Below are 11,708 nucleotides of genomic sequence, written 5' to 3'. Positions count from 1 at the left end.
ATGAACGTATGCCGGACTCTGCTGCGTATATGGCACACAAGCAAACATCCGGCGCTGGCGGCTCGACCTTTGCCAGCAGACCGTGATCCTCGCAGTCATGCCAGCCATAAAAGAGCTATAATGTTGGTCCTGCCTTACGAAGCACAGCTGTATCTTCATGCAGTGCAACAGGTGAACGGACGCTTTCTTGGGCTCAGTCACCAGGGTTTATTCGATGGCGGGGTTCGGGTCACGGTCGACCCTTTTACTATAACATCATCGCGTTGAGGGGGGATAGAGACTCGCCTTGTATCCGTGTGATAGCCTCTGAGAACTGGTCTCCAGTGAATACTTGAGTCTGTCAATCCGGTCGTCGTAGTGGCACTGAAAGGTGGAGCGTGGGATAGGTTGACTAATCAATACACCAACAAGTTAGTCCCAAATCCGTCCAAAGTTACACGTCGCTGCAGACGCTCCTTGTCAACCGCGAACCCTCGCAAAATTTACTGGTGACCAGTTACTCGGGAATAACTTACGCCAGTACTACGCTGCCCTTTTGGTTCTGGTAACCGTCTAGAGGATATTCAATCATGAACATTTTCAGGCTACTGGGTGAGTAGTCGACGTGCTCTGCTTCGCCAACTTCTGAACAGGCGGGGACACTTTACAGGTGACTTGGCTCATCTAGCCTCCATTTTCATCCTCGTGCACAAGATGCATACTACGAGGTCCTGCCGAGGTGCGTAATACAACCGTACTCCCGCAACAGAGGGGCATGTAAACGTGAAATGTGTGCAGGCATCTCGTTCAAGACCCAGGCACTCTACGTTCTCGTGTTCCTGACGCGTTACATCGACCTGTTATATACGTGGATCTCATTGTACAACTTTGTTATGAAGGTTTTCTTTATCTCCAGCAGCGGTTACATCCTCTACCTCATGAAATATCGTTTCCGGTAAGGCTCCCGCTTCTTCGCACACTCTTCGCACAAACTGACGCTTCCTACAGGCCGACTCATGACCCTTCCCTTGATACATTCAAAGTTGAATACCTCGTCGGGCCATGCTTCGCCCTTGCCCTGATATTCAACTATCGGTTCGAGGTAACCGAAATCTTGTGGACTTTTTCTATATACTTGGAGGCTGTTGCTATCTTCCCGCAACTGTTCATGATGCAACGGACGGGAGAGGCTGAAACTATCACGACGCATTACCTTGCTGCTTTGGGCACCTACCGGGCGTTGTACATTCCTAACTGGATATACAGGTAAGTAATTGTTCTTCAGCTACCGTAGTCCCCAGATCGACGGGCCGTTTAGGTACTTCACGGAAGGTACAGTAGATCCGATAGCTGTTGTGGCTGGCATCGTGCAAACCGGGCTCTACCTTGACTTTTTCTACGTTTATGTTACAAAGTAAGCTGGTCTTTTTTTCACCTGTAAAGACAGAACTAACCTGTGTGCTCCGTCATCAGAGTACTCCAAGGACAGAAATTTGAACTACCGGCATGATGTTTCTTGCTTGTCTTTACCACTTTGGACACTATTGTCCCACTTAATGAATTTCCTCGACGAGTAAGCGGCACTTCTCTGCACCAACACCAATCAGAGGTATAACCCTGAGAACGAAATGACTCCGTAAGATTCTGATGTAGGGAACTTCTGGCTATGTGCAGGTGATTATACAGTACCTAGCATCACCTCCGCCCCGCGTCGCTACTACGGATCCAGCACCACTCTCTGCCGAATATATCCTCATTACTAGACTCAGTACCAGCCGTGAGTAGATAGTATAACTTCATCGGCGGCAGGTCCACGTGTATCGTAGGCTTCTGTGGGTGTCGGGTGCAAATCCAGGACCATGCAGCCTCATAAGCTCTTTGTTTGAGGCGAATGATCTTCAAGGATGGCATAATGATGGAGAGATATGCAGCGATGTCGCTACTCGCTGAAACAGGAGACGTGTGAACTCCCATATACTTCACCGAGGGGTTCCCAACGAGTTTTCCGCAGCTAGGTTGAGCGATACATTCAGGAACCCGGGTTGCATCGAACATCAGGGTAAAATCCTTAAGTTCGGGGCAATGGTATAGAAGAGCGGTAATTCCTCAGTAACGTGCGATGAACTGGAGGCACCGCCTTGCCACCAGGAAATAGGTGGAATACCGCTAAGTGTGGCCAAGCCTTGACCATGTCTTCTAAGTCATTGTCTGCAAGTGTCAGGCTACAGGGCACCTGCAATGCAATGATTCTGAGGTGATGACAAGCTTGGTAGGGTTCCAACACAGGTCGCCACCGAGCAGACGAGGGTGTGTCGTTGCGGTTGCGAATCAATCCGCAGGAAATCCAGAGGAAATCCAAAGATTGGCACTGCGATGAAATCAGAGATGACATGCCAACTAGTCCTTGTAAGGGATCGCGGTTATAGTAGGATGCTAGACAGCGGATAGACATCTCAGTGACTTGATTGAGAGAAGTCCAGCGGAATAGGTCTATGCACGATGCAAGGGAGTCCGCCCAAATATCTAGAGTGCGAAGTTGAGGGAAAGCGTCGCCGCTGAGGAGCCTTGGCTCAGGGACAAGTCTATGTGGAAGTTTCACCCGCAGCCGTCGCAGTTTCTTTGCCCGAGCGAGACTGCTAAGCAACTGCCACGAAGGCCCAGATGACCCAACAATCTCCATACGGCTGAGCTCGGAGACTGCCCTAGAAAACAGATGCACGGTTTCTTCAGGAATCTTGACATTCCAGACGGACATGAACCCTGCTATGTCCAACATGCGAATGTTCGGGCAAAGTGCTGGTATGGAAGAAATGTCCAGATCGGTGTAAAATTCGTTAGGGATGCTAAATCGAAGGGCGGACAGATGTGGTCCAAGAAGAAGATGGAAGAAACGAATGACGGCCCGGTAAGCTCCTGTGCGGACATCCATGACACTAGTACCGAAAAGTGGGGAGGGCACTTCGATTGATAAAGCGCGAAGGTTTGGGAAAAGAAAGCTTGGATCTGGCGGAGAGGCGAGGAAGTCAACCCATTAGGGAACGGCGTTATTCATTGCGTTGAAGAGCGTATGTAATCTGTGAACACGGCTTGAGAGCCGCCGGATGATGCTCCAGTCATCGTCGCTGAGTGGACGTGATAGCGCCAGGCACCGGCCCCGGTCGCCCTGTAATTGTTGGTGGTACCTTTCCGAACAACAACATAATAGTAGGTACTTACAAATCCTAATCTCTCTGTCCTTGCAGAAGGCAGATGCTGCAGAATAGGTTCCACGGCGGTCAGGGTCTCCCAGATCAGATCTGTAGCTGGTTCGGTGAAGGCGCGACACGTCCTGGCCAACGCACACCACGTCGAGCGATCTTCGATGCATCGAAATACGACTCGCAGAATCTCATCCACACAGAGGCACGGATGCATGGTATTCCTGGAGGCAGTCACAGTCCAGGTCTACATGATAAGATAGTCCAATGTTTTTGGTGGGCCAGTTCCGTCAGTCACATGACAAAAAGGAGTTCGACATCGTCACCACGTGACCGCTCTAGGGAAGATAGCTCGTGTCTGCAAGAAACAGTGCCTAGCTATTATGCTCCACGGAAGCACAAATGACATTATAATGACTCCTGGCCTGAGCAACGGCCGATGATCGATGACCCGGCAGTCGAAGTGACGTCGCAAGCGGAATCCTGCGGCGACGATCCTTGTGCAGATCGACCAACACCGTCTCCTGAATTCGGGAATGAGTTGACTACCGAAGGAAGGTTGGATATGGCAGCTGGATGATTTTACAAAGCCCAAGAATCGACTACTGAGAAAAAAATCAGTGGACGAGGAGAGGGAGTGGTGGTCACCGCCACACAGTCGGAACGGCCCGACACGGACATGTGTGATGTGGCACGTGAGCGTCACTAACGTCAGGACATTTCGACGACGACCTTTGCAAGACTGTGACACGCCAGCCAGCTTGGACCGCTGGCTCAAGCTCAAGATTTAACGATGCTCTTGCCATGTTTTGCCGCGCTCTACCTTGCATTTTCCCTGTTCAGCGCGTTTCCTTGCGTGTCCGGCGCAGCCGACACGAAAGTGAACAATAGGACTATCGAGAGGGCAAGTCACCATTCTTCCACTCCGACCAAACCGCCAGCGATAGTAATAACCCGTGTGTTCTTGTCTGTTTTGAATTCAGACTGTTCAACTACGAACGCATTCGATACATCCTCCGTATATTGACGAAGATTTACAAAATCGGTGGGGGTTCTTTTTCGAGACTTTGGTTGTGGCTCCTTTCCAACATGCTGGTTCTGTTTAGATGGTGGGATTTTGGGGCGGACGCATACATTGTAGGTCATAAAAGTTCCTGGATTGGTCGAAGTATATGTCGCTGAACTCACCGTAGAACACCAATAAACATATTCGTCTTACGCGAGCTGTCCCATCCCAAATGGTACTCAAACTACCATACTCGTTGCATTCAAGCACTTCACTTACACGTCATGTCCCTAGGGATGGTTATGGTCGCGTCTGCCATTAACGGCGTCCAACTACGTTATTGAGATTGAATTCAAAGTATATCTGCCGTGCATGATTTCTTTTCCAACCCCTTTCCTAACCGCATTCACAGATTTTTGGCGATTCCACACATTTATATGGCGATGGTATGGCTATATGGTTAACAAAAGAGAGAACACAGCCAGGACCTGTCTTCGGAAGCAAAGGTCAGGCTTTAAGATTACGCTCTTCTGTACTGTCCTCACGCCACGCCACCTCCAGACAAATTCGAGGGTTTGGGTATCTTTTTGGACACGTGAGCTCCACGGTTGGTTGTCAGGACGCCCGTCTGAACGTTGAGCAGCTACGCGAACTCAAGGCATCCTTATGGTTTCCCTCGTATTATGGCCATGCTGGGTGATGGGAAGACCGAGTATGACCAAGCTCATGATGGCGATGCAAACAGCCTTGGATCGTGTTCGGTGAGTATGACGTCGCTCTTATTTGATTGTCCTCACACATTGAGTACCCGCATCCTAGGCTATGTTCCGGCGCACGAATGCCGTGACGAAATTGAAGATTATATATGTGAGAGACACATATCTCGACGTAAGTTGTTTCGTAACCTTGCCATCTGATTTGAGCTTAACTTGCACCAGGTTAAGGTTCAGTATAAAGCATGTACGCATTCAAACTTCGTCTATGACAATTTCGGCTGAATAAGTCTAATTCCAGGGGATGAGTGGACTAACTGTTTCCGCGTCGACGGCATCAGCTTGCCCAAAACACCATTCCTTGGTATGTCGGCACTCACCGGAGAGGTATACGATGCACACGAGTACGTATCCAACCGTCTTTTGTTGAATTGTTGTCTTATGCGGGCCACTCCCAGTGTGATATCAGTGACCACGTGGTCCGCGATCCTCTCTTCGACAGATGCTCCACTAGACAAGCTCGACTCAGGAAGCTTCTTCTCGCGCCGACCATCAGGTCAACGAACTTGGTCCGGCTTTTTTGTCAAAGTCCTCCTCTTCGTGGGCGTGTGCATCGGGGCGGCATATGGATACAAAGCGTACATGCTCAGATCCAGATTTGGCGGCTTTGGGACTAGTGCAACGCCAACGTTTGGTGGATTTGGAGATGGGTATGGGTACAGCAACCAGAGACGGTTTTAGTCGGACGCCTCACATGCAGGTTTCAGTGTTGCATTTTCGATCACGCGTATATTAAACCTACCTCCTTCCTTTATTTAACATCTCCTTGTACCTCCCGATGCACTTCGGTATCATGCCATCTCGTGGGGTGATCAATCGATATGATAAGTTGCGCCAATGAAATTGTACTCTGCAATATTGTTGTATCTACTTCCTATCTACTGAAGTTCAATGAGTGTGCGGGAAAAGGCTAACTAACTACTAGTACTACTACGTAAAGAAAAATGGGCCAATATACAAGCAAAGAGTGGTCATGCCAGGTCGTATCAGTGATATCAAGTGGTACTACCCCCTTCCTTCTTCCTTCGACAGAACCGTAAACGAGTAACCCAATTGGAAGGAGGAAATGTGGGTGAGTTGTAACTACAGAAAAACTGACGTTGCGAAAGAAACGAGGCAAGGGAAATGAACGATGCTACTGCTACCGGTACGTAAGAAGAAAAGATGAAGGCAGGTTACAGCGTCACACAGATAAGATGGGCAGATGCCGATATACAAAGATGAACAGGGACACCCTGGTCAAAGGTATCCAAATTTTCATACATGGTTATGGGACGCATAATTGGAGGTTTCACTTAGACCCCGTAGCGTGCAGCGAGGCGTTCTTGAATAGTAGGAGGGAACGTGGCGACCTGGGCTCTCCATCCGTTGGGATCATGGTTCCTGAGACCAGTCAAGAGCTGCGCGAACATCGCGTTAAGTTCTGGCGAAGGGTTGTTCCACCGCACTATCGCATTACAGAACCACAATAAACTCTGGAAGTTCATCCACCTTGTTAACTTTCAAAAAGAATTCCTCAGAAACAGGACTGCGAACCTTGGCAATGCCAGCCGGGTTGACCTGAACAAGTGTGCAGATGCCCCGGAAAGCAGAATCTTTTTCCTCGTTGTCTCGGATCTCGTACAACGCTTGGCACCAAGCCTGGGCAAATTCGGGTAAGAGGGGTGCCACAACGACCGGGTGCATAAGGCCAATTCGACCAATGGATACAGCAGCGTTCTCATGGAGACTTCGTGGGGCTTTGGGATGCAACAAGATAGGAATGAGGCGGGATATAAGTGGGTTCACCCACTGCTGGAATTCCGCATCGTCTATGTATATTTTAGCCAAGATCATACATGCTGCAAGAAAGAATCTCACCTCGCCCGTAACGCAGGGCAACTTCACCCACTGACCAGGCAGCATTATTGCACGCGCTGATAAACTCAACCTTAGGCTCAGGATCCAGTTGCTGGATGAGCTCGTTCATGATCGCTGGAAGGTGAGGACGCAACAAGGTGAAGCAGCCCATGGCGAGGTCACCAACAAGAGCGTAAGCGGATTGCCGGACGGGGGCTTGTGGGTGCTTGAGGCATACGGTAAGCAACTGGAAGAGGCTTGGTTGCATCTGCGAAATCAAAGACTCCAATCCCATGCCCAATCCCTGCGCCAGTCCAGACAACAAATCCAATGACACGACCAGGAACGATTTTTCGGGCTCGTCTAGGTCCGGATTCTGTTGGTATGCTTGGTAGTAAAGAAGTTGCTGATGTACGATGTTTATGCAGCGTTGGAACACCAGGGGAGCATATGGAGCAAATCCAGGCCCCATCGCGATAGTGACTGATGCGAGACACTGAAGAGTGCAAAAATAAGCTTCGGTATCATTAAAAGCTCGTGTGTCATACCTCGAGGAGAGGGATTAAGTCGTCATCATCGTCTTGTAGCTTGTTCCACCGAGCAGTAAGCGGCGGCATTAATATGTCGACGAAGGTAGGATTTGACAGCGCGCGTCCGACGGAATCGGCGAGGGTCCCAACAGCGTCGTACAAAATAAGCATGTTTTTATGTTGATATTTCTGGAACGCGAAGACTAAATTCCGCAGTACTGGCTCGAGGTAAGGAATCAGCTCAGAGCCAGCATCTTCTTCGAGAGTGGCAAATGCGCTGCAACCCGCCTCTTGCACACGTTTGTTGTCGTCCAGGACCATCCGAAGAAGCTAACACAACGTTAAAAGCTTGAAGTAAGATGCTGAAACTCGGCTTACACCTTCCATCGTCGGGATGAAATACTGGTTCTTATGCTCTTCCGATACGGGTTGCGTGCACCAGCTCGCATACCTGCCCAAAGTCCAGCACGTGATAGATCGCACAAGGGGCTAAAAATATGCGTGAGACTAGGGGCTACCAAACACCGAGAGTCTCCACCTTCGGATCGTTTAACGTGTTGATGAGATATGGGACCAGAACCTTAAGATGTTCTTCGATAGCATCGATGCAACCTGCCAATACTCAAATGCCGTTCACGTGATTTGCATAGACACTCACCTTCTGCCATGGCACCTAGAGCAAGAATAGCACTCTCCCTCTCCAACCAATCGGTACTCCAAAGTTTATCTTTCAATGGCGAGAGCAGAACATTCAGAAGCTCAGCGCCAAAGCGAACTGCGAGCACATCCAGCGCAGCAGCCGCACACTTGCGCAGATTCCATTCAGTAGACATCTCGTCAGCGAAATCGTCGTCGTCGTCCAAGTCGTAATCGTCATCTTCTTCGTCATCCAAATTGTCTTCAGCATAGGCACTCCGCTTCGTACCCCCTTCACCATTCTGAGGTCCCTCCCGCTCCATACCATGTGCCTTCCCTCCATAATGACGTGGTTTGATGTCGGACTCCTTGTCCGGAACATTCGTATCCTCCGCGTCGCCCTCCAACCAGATGAGGTCATCTTCCCCGTATATCATGCAGTCGAGCAAGACAGGCGCGACACGGCCCAGCAACGGACGCAAGTAGGGCGCAAGCTCAGGATCCTCGGCAAAAGTCAACCAAAACTCACACGCCTCCAGTGCCACGCTCTCGTTCTTGTCCTTGGTAGAATAGAGCATGTACTCGGCAACATTTGCCATCTCCGGCATGAGTTTCTCCGGGCGGGCGGCTAGGAGTAATACCAAAGCTTGGCATACATGACGACGGACACTCGGGTCCTCGTCAGAGGCTCGTTTGAAGAGACATGCGATGAATGCATCGATGTGAGCGAATAGCGACTGAGAGCTCACTGGCACGAAGTACGAGAGACAGGCTACAGCGTGCGATCGCATTTTTGGAGAAGGATGTTCGGATAGCATGAGGAATTTGGGGATCATGAAGTCTAATGGACGTGTCCCGTTGATCTCGATGTCTAGCTTGCGAGGAAAATCTTCGCAAGCTTTCTCAAAGACGCTGAACGCAGCCTAGGGGGGCGGAGTTCAGTAACTGGGTTTTTGACGGCAAGTATGAAAGCTGATAGGAAACACTGCAACCACTTTGAGCAGTCCCTAGAGGACGAAGAATGGCTCGTCCGTCCGGCAATTTACGACAATATTCGTGGAACATGCATCCATAGAATGAACCCCCGTCATGCTCGTGCTCAGATTGTGCATGCAAAACAATGATCCGTGCGACAGATGATAGAAGGGGAAGTACTGATCCGACGTTGGCAAGGTGTGGCGCCCAGTGCTTCGATGTTTTTTTAACCTGTCACTCACCTCTTGGCTATTGGGATCGTCTAACATGGCGAGAAGCTGCTCCAGACAATCGGGCCAGTTCCTAGGCTCGAGAGCACCAAGAAATGCGACGATGTCTTGGCCAGCGGCGGTGCGAATGAGAGCAGACGAGTCACGGAAAGCTGACAACACCGCTGACTTGGCATACTCTGCCACCTCGGGCAATGCGATGAGTATCAGACGCGCATTATTCTTGAGTAGATATCCAGCAATTGTTCGGATCTGGTCCTCCTCTTGTGGCATAGCAGACAATATATATGCCAGATATGCAATGTAGTCGGGCACCCGGGTGAAACTGTTGAGTTTCTGGACAACGTATAGGCGACCGTGATCGAATTGAGAGATAATGAATGTACATACATGGGTTATGGCCCGCTGTACTTTGTTTTGAGTGTCGGTTGAGTCACGGATTGTCTGCAGGATTTCCTGCAATCCTGCAGGTTGGGGAGTCCAAGACGCCATCGTACACGAGCTCAACGCGTGCAAATAAGAAATACTGGGGGAAACGCGCTGCGAGGAAGAAAAGATGCGGGCTCTCCCTTTCTCCTCGAGTAAGCCACACTATTACAAGTGTGTACAGCTGTTTACCACCGTGGGAACCGATCCCGCAAAATCAGTCACATGGGGCGTGACTGGTTGTCACACTCTGACTCAAGCCCCACCCTGCACTGCGAAAGGGCTAATAGAGACTCTCATAACTATAGCATCCCGTCGGCCCTTATTATGTAATTGTGAATCAGCTGTTCTGGGTAGCTCGGGTGTGGATAATTTCACGAATTCCATAGCACGCTTTGCAAATTTGATAGATGAAATTCAGATTAGAACACTGTTCCAGCACGTTCCTCAAGTAACGCCCAGGACAGCAACAAACTCATTGACAGATTGGATGGAAATGAATCGAATCACTAAAACCTTCCATTCCGTTCCTCAATCTACACTCCACTGGCAGAATTCTAATACTCTGACTTGCAAAGGTATCACTTGCATAATTATGGATAGTCTAACGCCGGCGGAGTATTCATTCCGGAGTTGGTCTGGGATTTTGACACGAGGCCCGGAGAGGGGACGTGTTCACTCGGATCTCGTAGGTACTCGCGCCAAAAAACTCGCCATTTGGCCTGGGACGGCACGAAGTGTCCTGGAGAGCAGGCATCTAAGTAACCATATCCTCTACTTTGTGCAAATGAGAACGAATTACGCACCTCCTTCATGCACCTCCACCCTAGCATTGGCAGACACACTCAAGAGCGCCTTAGACCGTTCCTCGACTACAATGACATCCGTCTTTCCGATAACATGTAGCGTTGGAGTCTCAATATGAGCCTCCAAATATCTTATCGCTTATCGGGTCCGATACTTTAAATCCCGAGACAGCCACGCAAAACTGGCTAAAACACCGTGACTTCCACGTTTTCGATCGGTGAAACACAATCAACGCACAATCGAGGATGGGGAGCTTCTCCGCCTATGAGGAAGGGCTCATATGCATGGGGCTTCTCCAACTGATATTGTATAAGAGGTCGCCTGACTGAACAATTTAGACAAACGTCTACGAACCAATGCCGCGAGGAGAGCTGCCATGGCCGCGCCTTGACTAATACACACTAGAGTAAACCAAGCAGCATTTCACCTGCAGTTCACTAACCTGAAACCGAATACACCCTAACGCGATTTTGTGAGACATACATAGCTAGGCGAGCCAATCACTCACGTCAAACCGATCCCGCGTTAGTACATCCCTCAGCACCATTAGTGACTCCTCCAGACCATGTGCCGTAGTGCGTTCGGGATTTGCCTTCCACCATGCTCTAGGAGTCAGTGCTGGGTCGGATGATGCCGCATTCGCCTCAGAAGCACCGAATGAATTCAAAGATACATTGGATGGATCGCCATCAAGGTCGATTGGTTGCAAGATGATCGGTGCATCTATAAACACTGCGTAGATCCGCACATGCATCTGGTCGACCAAGGATTCAAAAACGCTGAACATACGACACACCCATCTCGATGTCCTTGCCCATCACCTTTCGTAAAGCTCCTACCTAGATTTTTTTACAGCGGATAATGAGCAGTTAAGCGATAATGTCAGGGTGGCATACATCGCCGTGCCTACCCGCTTGCTGAATATATCCCCATTTTGCGAGTGACTGCAATGCGCGCGTCAGTCCCGTAGCTTAAAAGCGAACGCCAAACAGAACTTGCCCATGAAGCATCAGTATCTTACGAGCTGCCGACATGGGCCTGCTTACTCTTACTCCACCAACTTTTGATACTGAATTAGGTGATCGGGAAGATCTAACCCTGTTAGACCCTTTGGGTTGGGCTCCAACCGGAGAGGCAGAATGTTCGTATAGTGGAACTTCCTTGTAAGTCAGTTTTCCTCGTCTTGTCTTTGTTGGTACAAAGGTATAAATGAAACTCTTTCTGGACCTTGTTTTAATGGAGTAGCGGGTGCGCATGCGCCTGACTGTCAGGAAGGAAAAAGGAAATCAAAACTTTGACTATGCACTTCA

General features: G+C 49.7%; 6 protein-coding genes across 6 annotated transcripts; 2 read left to right on the top strand and 4 right to left on the bottom strand.

Annotated features, from left to right (window-relative positions):
- The first annotated feature begins 448 nt into the window (after nucleotides 1-448).
- Nucleotides 449-1,768, top strand: F5J12DRAFT_86066 (ER lumen protein retaining receptor-domain-containing protein). The gene is made up of 6 exons (XM_051746858.1): nucleotides 449-591; nucleotides 650-718; nucleotides 778-934; nucleotides 988-1,245; nucleotides 1,298-1,393; nucleotides 1,453-1,768. The coding sequence occupies exons 1-6, from the start codon at nucleotides 570-572 to the stop codon at nucleotides 1,487-1,489; spliced, it is 639 nt and encodes a 212-aa protein (XP_051600271.1). The 5' UTR covers nucleotides 449-569; the 3' UTR covers nucleotides 1,490-1,768.
- Nucleotides 1,714-3,041, bottom strand: F5J12DRAFT_86086 (uncharacterized protein). The gene has a single exon (XM_051746865.1). It carries the CDS (start codon nucleotides 2,906-2,908, stop codon nucleotides 2,048-2,050), a length of 861 nt encoding a protein of 286 aa, XP_051600270.1. The 5' UTR covers nucleotides 2,909-3,041; the 3' UTR covers nucleotides 1,714-2,047.
- On the bottom strand, nucleotides 3,011-3,393 carry F5J12DRAFT_720365 (uncharacterized protein; the record flags this gene model as incomplete). Its single annotated transcript, XM_051741232.1, has 2 exons — nucleotides 3,011-3,142; nucleotides 3,196-3,393. The coding sequence occupies 2 exons, from the start codon at nucleotides 3,391-3,393 to the stop codon at nucleotides 3,011-3,013; spliced, it is 330 nt and encodes a 109-aa protein (XP_051600269.1).
- Nucleotides 3,394-3,881: 488 nt separating this feature from the next.
- Nucleotides 3,882-5,756, top strand: F5J12DRAFT_85966 (legume-like lectin family-domain-containing protein). The gene is made up of 12 exons (XM_051746818.1): nucleotides 3,882-4,080; nucleotides 4,160-4,221; nucleotides 4,283-4,313; nucleotides 4,370-4,417; nucleotides 4,477-4,539; nucleotides 4,595-4,688; nucleotides 4,744-4,777; nucleotides 4,826-4,943; nucleotides 5,002-5,070; nucleotides 5,121-5,142; nucleotides 5,197-5,299; nucleotides 5,354-5,756. Exons 1-12 carry the CDS (start codon nucleotides 3,970-3,972, stop codon nucleotides 5,634-5,636), a joined length of 1,038 nt encoding a protein of 345 aa, XP_051600268.1. The 5' UTR covers nucleotides 3,882-3,969; the 3' UTR covers nucleotides 5,637-5,756.
- A 1-nt stretch (nucleotide 5,757) lies between these two features.
- F5J12DRAFT_85980 (armadillo-type protein) lies at nucleotides 5,758-9,770 on the bottom strand. Its single transcript, XM_051746827.1, has 9 exons — nucleotides 9,556-9,770; nucleotides 9,178-9,501; nucleotides 7,983-8,883; nucleotides 7,863-7,936; nucleotides 7,703-7,813; nucleotides 7,343-7,654; nucleotides 6,816-7,290; nucleotides 6,492-6,766; nucleotides 5,758-6,430 (listed from the first exon to the last, which is right to left on the bottom strand). Exons 1-9 carry the CDS (start codon nucleotides 9,655-9,657, stop codon nucleotides 6,251-6,253), a joined length of 2,754 nt encoding a protein of 917 aa, XP_051600267.1. The 5' UTR covers nucleotides 9,658-9,770; the 3' UTR covers nucleotides 5,758-6,250.
- Nucleotides 9,771-10,036: 266 nt separating this feature from the next.
- Nucleotides 10,037-11,668, bottom strand: F5J12DRAFT_829836 (serine hydrolase-domain-containing protein). The gene is made up of 9 exons (XM_051745682.1): nucleotides 11,398-11,668; nucleotides 11,295-11,342; nucleotides 10,907-11,177; nucleotides 10,841-10,857; nucleotides 10,753-10,789; nucleotides 10,636-10,697; nucleotides 10,553-10,583; nucleotides 10,398-10,518; nucleotides 10,037-10,333 (listed from the first exon to the last, which is right to left on the bottom strand). The coding sequence occupies exons 1-9, from the start codon at nucleotides 11,652-11,654 to the stop codon at nucleotides 10,185-10,187; spliced, it is 993 nt and encodes a 330-aa protein (XP_051600266.1). The 5' UTR covers nucleotides 11,655-11,668; the 3' UTR covers nucleotides 10,037-10,184.
- Nucleotides 11,669-11,708: the final 40 nt, after the last annotated feature.

The sequence above is a fragment of the Pisolithus orientalis genome, assembly GCF_024613125.1.
Source record: "Pisolithus orientalis strain OTSU chromosome Unknown F5J12scaffold_13, whole genome shotgun sequence".
Taxonomy (NCBI): domain Eukaryota; kingdom Fungi; phylum Basidiomycota; class Agaricomycetes; order Boletales; family Pisolithaceae; genus Pisolithus; species Pisolithus orientalis.
The sequence above is the reverse complement of the archived record's forward strand: the minus strand, read 5'-3'. Positions and strand labels throughout refer to the sequence as shown.

Excerpts from the sequence above, each read along its gene's own strand:
- F5J12DRAFT_86066 (XM_051746858.1), top strand. The coding sequence starts at position 570 with ATGAACATTTTCAGGCTACTGG. Across the intron at positions 935-987 it reads CTCATGAAATATCGTTTCCG|GCCGACTCATGACCCTTCCC; the intron begins GTAAGGCTCCCG and ends CGCTTCCTACAG. Across the intron at positions 1,394-1,452 it reads TTCTACGTTTATGTTACAAA|AGTACTCCAAGGACAGAAAT; the intron begins GTAAGCTGGTCT and ends CTCCGTCATCAG.
- F5J12DRAFT_86086 (XM_051746865.1), bottom strand. The coding sequence starts at position 2,908 with ATGGATGTCCGCACAGGAGCTTACCGGGCCGTCATTCGTTTCTTCCAT.
- F5J12DRAFT_85966 (XM_051746818.1), top strand. The coding sequence starts at position 3,970 with ATGCTCTTGCCATGTTTTGCCGCGCTCTACCTTGCATTTTCCCTGTTC. Across the intron at positions 4,689-4,743 it reads ACCTGTCTTCGGAAGCAAAG|ACAAATTCGAGGGTTTGGGT; the intron begins GTCAGGCTTTAA and ends CGCCACCTCCAG. Across the intron at positions 5,143-5,196 it reads TAAGGTTCAGTATAAAGCAT|GGGATGAGTGGACTAACTGT; the intron begins GTACGCATTCAA and ends GTCTAATTCCAG.
- F5J12DRAFT_85980 (XM_051746827.1), bottom strand. The coding sequence starts at position 9,657 with ATGGCGTCTTGGACTCCCCAACCTGCAGGATTGCAGGAAATCCTGCAG. Across the intron at positions 7,814-7,862 it reads ACACGTTAAACGATCCGAAG|CCCCTTGTGCGATCTATCAC; the intron begins GTGGAGACTCTC and ends GCATATTTTTAG. Across the intron at positions 7,291-7,342 it reads ACTTAATCCCTCTCCTCGAG|TGTCTCGCATCAGTCACTAT; the intron begins GTATGACACACG and ends TGCACTCTTCAG.
- F5J12DRAFT_829836 (XM_051745682.1), bottom strand. The coding sequence starts at position 11,654 with ATGCGCACCCGCTACTCCATTAAAACAAGGTCCAGAAAGAGTTTCATT. Across the intron at positions 11,178-11,294 it reads AAGCGGGTAGGCACGGCGAT|CGTTTTTGAATCCTTGGTCG; the intron begins GTATGCCACCCT and ends TCGTATGTTCAG. Across the intron at positions 10,584-10,635 it reads GAAGCTCCCCATCCTCGATT|CCAGTTTTGCGTGGCTGTCT; the intron begins GTGCGTTGATTG and ends ACGGTGTTTTAG.